Source organism: Amia ocellicauda, chromosome 15 (genome assembly GCF_036373705.1).
Source record: "Amia ocellicauda isolate fAmiCal2 chromosome 15, fAmiCal2.hap1, whole genome shotgun sequence".
In the NCBI taxonomy this organism is placed as follows: domain Eukaryota; kingdom Metazoa; phylum Chordata; class Actinopteri; order Amiiformes; family Amiidae; genus Amia; species Amia ocellicauda.
In genome coordinates this window covers 2,871,063-2,877,867 of record NC_089864.1, presented here as the reverse complement: position 1 = coordinate 2,877,867, position 6,805 = coordinate 2,871,063, and the positions used below count along the sequence as shown (strand labels likewise).

Here is a 6,805-nt window from a genome sequence, read left to right as displayed (position 1 = left end):
TAGACTAGTGAAAAAGTTAATATTACAATTCAATTACAATAAAAACAACACAACTGTAAAATAAAGCATAAAAAAACAGAATAATAAGTTTTGTACAGTTTCGTACTATGTTTGTTATGAGCCTGAATACTTCAATTGGAAAATGTTGATTTAGTAGTAGGCTTTTGCTTCAGTGGTTTTGTGAAATCCCCCCCCTCCTCCACCCTGAAAAGGGAGGACGGTGACTAAGGTTGTAGTGCAGTTAATAGAGACACTGCCACCAGGTGTTGAAACTAATATCACTGATTTTCTGATTTATTAAAGCAGACTTTGTATATTACTTAGTTGCCGGTTTTAGTGTGTCGTTCAGTATCTTGTTCTTTCACACCAAACTGTTTATGGAATTTGTTATTTACTTAATGTCTTGTAACAACAAAATAAACAGCAAGAATAATACTTCAAACAGTACTTCAAGCAGCCACTAGATGGACCCAAAGACTTACAGATGAATGCAAACTTCGTAATGATTAATGCTTAATAAAACCCTTAACAATTAAATAATGATTCCAGATCAGCTCCTGAAGATTTAAATGAAATGACCTCTCACAATGACAGTGAGTGTAACAGAGCATATATATATATAACTCTCTCTCTCTCTCTCTCTCTCTCTCTCTATAGAGAGAGAGAGAGAGAGAGAGAGAGAGAGAGAGAGAGTAGCAATCCTGGGACCTGTAGTGTGCACAGTATGTATGTTCCAGTAGGACAGTTTGTCTGTCTCTCTGTGTAAATGTGTGTGTGTGTATATGTGGGGTTGTTGTTGTGTCGAGTTAGGAAAGGATATGGTTGTGTGTTTGGGGGTTTTGGCATTATGTAGCTCCCCCCATTTCCGGGGTGGTACAGCCAGGGAGTGGTGATTGGGGGTTTGGGGGTCACCCAACTGGGGAGGGTATATTAGAGCATGGTGACATGCTGCTAGCAGAATTGGAGTGGGAGAATTATTGAAAACTGAGTGTTTTTGTGAGCAAATCAGGAAAGACGGAAAGTCGATTTATTCTGCAATGTTAAACATGTTAGTTTTGATTTTGGAAACTCACGTTTTATTTGTGTTATTTTTGTAATAACTCTGCACCCCACAGTCATATATATAAATAATGTTAGTTTCAGATAAAGCATACTTGACACACACACACACACACTGAAATATAATGAAATTATAACTTCTAGACCTCATAGCTACATATACACACACTATTACATCATTCATCTGTTAGTAACATGATTATTGATTATAAAAGCCCCCGAGAGTTACGGAGTCAGTTAGAGGATCTGCAGTGTTGTGCGATTAGTGTGAGTGAGCGAGCAGACCAGAGAGACAGTGATGAAGCAGAGCAGATGGGCCAGGGGACTTCCTGCAGCCCCCAGCCAGTGGGTATCACAGACTGGGACCCCATCAATGTCACACAGTCAGCCAGTGAGCTGTGCAGCAGAGTCACTGAAGTCACTGATTGTGTTCCTGGGAGGATGTGAGTTTACACCTACACAGCTCTCTACAGCACAGTACTTCCATAACCACTACTACTACTACAACAATTACTACTACTATTATACTAAAGGGAGGAGTGGAATGTTCCTAGTCTTTAGTAGCTGATGGTTGGAGGGGTGATCTATAAACTCTGCTGCAGTGGAACTCTTCACGACCAGAGCCTAACCCTGCCCAGCACCCCACTCTGGCACTAAGGTCCTCTCACAGCTGTGTCCATCAGTGTGGAGATCTTCAAAACATGGACTGTATTTACTCTCACGCTATTAATCCTCACTGTGAAGGCTCTCCATTTCCCCAGGTCCCTGTGTAACCCTGTCACCTTGCTCACAAAGAGATGAACATTTAGTCTTCATTTTCCACAGCAGTGTAGTGATGGCTATGAAGACCAGGGTGAGGATCACTATCAGAGCGATGGCCCATCCTGCAAGGCCACTCTCTGGAACAGGTTAAGAAAAAGAGACAGAGTTTAGGATCTACGGGGACAGGTTGATTAAGGTCATTTAACAGCAGGGGACATAATGAATGGTGGTCCCACAGCCTCACCTCCCACAGTAACATTAACAGTGACAGACACGGTGCTGATGGTTCGGTTGGTCCCAGACTCCCTCACTGTGTAGTTTCCCTGGTCAGCTGCTGTGAGTGAGCGCAGGGTCAGAGAGCCGCTCTGCACTGACACTCTGTGCTCGTACCCGGGGCCAGGGCGGCTCGCTGCGCCCCTCTCCACAGCGCACACTGAGACAGAGGCTCCCTCTCCTGCAGCAGCAAACAGCACCTCCACTGGCTCTGCAGTGAACAGGCGGAGGGAGAGGGCGGCTCCAGACCGCAGGGAGAGGGAGTCACTGTGAGCTGAGAGGGACAGAGACACAGGACAGTGTCAGGATCAGCAGGGGTTCTCACACACAGATAAACACTGACACACACATGCATACAAACACACTACATATCACTCCTGGTCCAGGACTGAACCACTCATTGACTGTGCAAGAGCCCTGGGGCCAAATTAAATAAATACTTTTACCCTCCAGCTAAAATGATATAAAATACCCAACTACACCCCTCAATGTGACAGCAGTCATGTTTATAAGTTAAGAAAAAATAAGTGCCGAATAATAATAACAATAATAATAATAATAATGTATTATTGATGATAATAAATTCAAGACAGGTTTGTAGTTTTTGAGTAGTGGTTCAAAATTTTGTTATAATCCCAGTGCCTGTCACTGAAAGTCAGTGCAGACAGAGCAAACATTTTATTTGTTTTACTTTGGTCAGAAACTTGGAGTGATGAGAAGGGGACTACTGGGGTGGTCAATCAAATTTCAGGGGGACATGGCCACTTGCTACACATGCCCCTGGTCACAAGCATCTGATGAGAAAAAAATAATAATAAAGAGAGAAATATAAATATAAAGAACAAAGAGAGCTGTACCAGTAACACTGAGGTCCACAGGTCCCAGAAACTGAATGTCTGTGCCTTTGCACTCACAGTAACACTCATAGTGTTCCTGGTCAGAGAAGGAGGTGTGCTGGAGGCTCAGAGAGAAGTCCCCCTGTCTGATCCTCTCCAGGGGAATCTCGGTTCTGTTCTCAAACCCAGGCCCAGGGAACAACTGCCCATAAGTGAACTCATAGACTCTCTGGATATTTGTCTGCCACTTAATATAGAGCTGGTCCTCTGGAGTACCTCTGTAGGCTGATCCATTACAGGGCAAAGTGACAGAGGCCCCCACTGAGACCGACACAGAGACAGGAGTGGAGGGGACTGGGAGACACACTGGAGGGACAAAGAGAGAGAGAGGTTTAAAGAGCAGACAATGCAACTGGACAGCCCACTTCATATCCACACAACACAAAGACAGAAGTAATCTTAAATACACCTCCCTAACTCACCATTACACATGTCATATCCATCCATCTTTGAAACCACTTATCGTGGGGAAGCCATCATTAGACAACACACACACGGCAATTAAGAGTAACCAATCAACCCAAACCACATGTCTTTGGACGGTGGGAGGAAACTGGAGTGCCCAGAGAAGTTTGCATGTTCTTCCACGCGGACACGGGCAGCAGCAACGATAATCATCACGCCATGTCATGTATTATTGTAATTAAAGAAACCATCTTAAAATGTTTTTTTCTGTTTTAATGTGGGCCCCTACCTGCCAAGACAATTCCAGACATGAGATTCCATCTGACCATTATAGAGACAGATCTGCAGACAGAAAGATTATGGGGAGTTAATCAGAATAATGGTTAAGAATTGGGGGTACATGTGATGTACATGATGTTCTTTCACAAGCACACAATTTCAATACAGCACAAAATAAAACACATAGGGTCTACTCGCTATAATAATATGGTGATGATAATGCATGGTGTGCTCAAAGACTTCTGGGAGATCTTCGAGGTGGAGAGGAAAGAACTCATGTGTGAACTCTTCATCGGGGGCATAACATCGCAAAATTAAAGAGATTCTTTTATTTTGTATTATTTGTTTGTTAACCTTTGCAGGGTGAAAGAGTATGGAGAGGAGGGCACAGCAATGTACCAGGGCTTAAACTGGTTGCCCGGGGAAGTGAGAGGGGTTTAGGAGACTCAGCTGCAGGTGCTGGCTGTGTGTGTAAAGTGTATAGGCCATATAAATTGTGTCTGTGTTGAACATTGAAGATGTACGGGGAGATCGTGAGGGTGGGGTGAGGCTCCCCTCCTCAATAATAATACCAGGGCTCGCGTAGTCCGTTATGGAGGAATGTAGCATGTACTACCGGTGCCATTAATAAACGCTCTGCACAACACGTCACCGTAGCTAATTCCTGTTTTTTACGGAAGTCGCCTTGGAGAAAGAAAAGGCATTTCAAATATAATAATTTGTTTTAAATCCTCAAGAAAAGTTACCAAACAGCATCCCTTCAGAGACCCATAAGCCACACGGATGATTAATAACGGTACATGTGTAATAATAAGTCTCCTCTCCGTCGTCTTCACAGCACAACTGTCTCTCAGGAAATGGTGGACAAAGAGAAACATTCAGGCTGAACTGTTGCGACACGTTTATGTATATTTGCAGTCATTCCTACATTTTACAGATTGTTGTCAATTTTATAATTGTGTTTGTTTGTTTCTTTCATTGTGAGGTTCCTGCAATACGGATCTCTCAGATGATCGCTTTTCTGTACATCGCATTTAACTCGACCGACCCTAAATACAATAATACAAATAATATTTAAAAATATTAGTTTTATTATACTACTAGTACTACTACGGCTTCTGCTAATAATAATAATAATAATAATAATAATAATAATAATAATAATGAATTTAGTTGCTGACAACAGTAACGCATAATATGACAATTGGAATTGGACAAGTGTGGAATATTGTCCGCTTTATGTGACTCATGACCCCCTTAAACACACAGTGTGTAATAAGACAAGGTAAAACAAACAAAAAAGTATTGTCTCACCCAAACAGACAAGGCACATGCAGTGGGAGCTAAATCGAAACTGCGCTCCTGTATCTGGGCAGCAACACTGTCGCACCGCCTGACGGGATACCGTCACAAAGTGATCCACCCCGGCAGTAACAAGCATCCGGAGCTGAGGCCTGGGAATTGGGTTTACCCAGCACGCCACTGGAGACACCTGCTTTTACTGCTCTGCGATTACAAATCAATGAAAACATGGAAGTAGAGATTCAAATACCAATGTATTTATTTTTAAAAATTAGGAAGTAAAAGCACAGAGGGATTGCAAGTATTACAAGTATTAAAAGGGGCTTAAATAATTAGAAAAGTTAAAACACTGGATATCCCAATAGATGAATGCCCTGAAGCGCCATGGGAATCCGGCTCACCATTGTGAGATCAGCCAGCCACCACCCAGACCACCCAGACCTACTGCATGTATAGGCACCATTAGTATATAGGACTATTAATGCCACAATTAAAATAAATACACAAGAGAAAATAAGACCTAAATAAATACATTAATGAATAAATAAATGTTCTAATAAATAAATAATGTTCTAATTAATAAATAAATACATTGATGTTTATCTTTTTATTCCTGTAGCGTACTTATTTATTTATTTATTTCTGTATTTATGTCAACATTTAATTATTAATTTATTTCAACATTCATTTATTTATTCCCTTTTACTGCTTTGCTATTTACATTTCTTAGTGCGCATTTACATTTCGAAGTGTCTCCTGTATTTCTCTTTCTTTTTCAATGTGACAGAAACATTCCTCCTGTCAATCACAGCTACTGGGATACAGTGAGCTTATTGTCTAACCCAGTACACTGCAGAAGTCCCCGTCTGATCCTCTGCAGCGGGTTCTTGGTTCTGTTGGTTCTGTTCTCGAACCCCTTGGCTGGGGAACAACTGGCCATAGCTGAACTTTAAAGACTCGCTGGCTAGTTGTCTGCCATTTAATGTAGATCTTGTCCTCAGGAGTCCCACTGTAGGCTGATGCATTACAGGGCAGAGTGACAGAGTCCCCCACAGAGACAGGAGTGGAGGGGATTGGGAGACACACTGGAGAGAGAGAGAGAGAGAGAGAGAGAGAGAGGTTTAAAGAAAAGACAATGCAACTGGACAGCATACTTTATAACCATACAACACAGACAACAAATTGGGAATTGAACCTCTCTAACCCACCATAGGCCATGTAATGTATTATTCAAAATCAATAAACCATGTTAAAATACAATTTTTCATAATGCTGATCTACAATATATAACCTGTATTTTCTTTTAATGAACATCATCTTTGTAACTTGCATGCAGTTGTGGTTAAGTCACCTAAACATTGTGGCTCTACGATGCATTAATGTGGTTTCCTAATATGTAGGGTACTGCAGCCCCACGTAAAACTCATGGTTGCTGTGGTGGACTTGGCTAAGAAACCTTTGAAACCACAGCAGTGTGAAATAATTGAAAATGATTGAAATAAAGTATGAGATGTTGGGTTCTGTAAGGAATCTGCACAATCATTTCTAAAAATATGTTTTTGGTGTTAGTTACAGAATGTTCCAGGGTTCACCTTTTGATGCACCAAAAATATGTATGTATTGAGGTTATACTATCTGAAGCGTGCATGCTGAGCTAATGAATGGTGCAGGCTCCTGATTGGCTGGAGCCTGGATGGTGAGAAATTAAACTCCAGAGAAACAAGAGTACGAGTTGTGCAGGGTAGTGTAGGGTAGAGTCGAGTGAGTAAGAGAGTCTTTTTAAATTTACCCCACCTGGTATACAAGTTTCTCTACTAATCATACACTCT

The 6,805-nt window shown here is 41.7% G+C and overlaps 1 protein-coding gene across 1 annotated transcript; it reads right to left on the bottom strand.

The window, feature by feature from the left end:
* Window positions 1-266: 266 nt before the first annotated feature.
* On the bottom strand, window positions 267-5,166 carry LOC136771309 (CD276 antigen). The gene is made up of 5 exons (XM_066723518.1): window positions 4,989-5,166; window positions 3,685-3,737; window positions 2,952-3,296; window positions 2,066-2,368; window positions 267-1,958 (listed from the first exon to the last, which is right to left on the bottom strand). The coding sequence occupies exons 2-5, from the start codon at window positions 3,722-3,724 to the stop codon at window positions 1,786-1,788; spliced, it is 861 nt and encodes a 286-aa protein (XP_066579615.1). The 5' UTR covers window positions 3,725-3,737; window positions 4,989-5,166; the 3' UTR covers window positions 267-1,785.
* Window positions 5,167-6,805: the final 1,639 nt, after the last annotated feature.

Excerpts from the sequence above, each read along its gene's own strand:
- LOC136771309 (XM_066723518.1), bottom strand. The coding sequence starts at position 3,724 with ATGGTCAGATGGAATCTCATGTCTGGAATTGTCTTGGCAG. Across the intron at positions 3,297-3,684 it reads GTCTGGAATTGTCTTGGCAG|TGTGTCTCCCAGTCCCCTCC; the intron begins GTAGGGGCCCAC and ends TTGTCCCTCCAG. Across the intron at positions 1,959-2,065 it reads TGTTAATGTTACTGTGGGAG|AGAGTGGCCTTGCAGGATGG; the intron begins GTGAGGCTGTGG and ends AACCTGTTCCAG.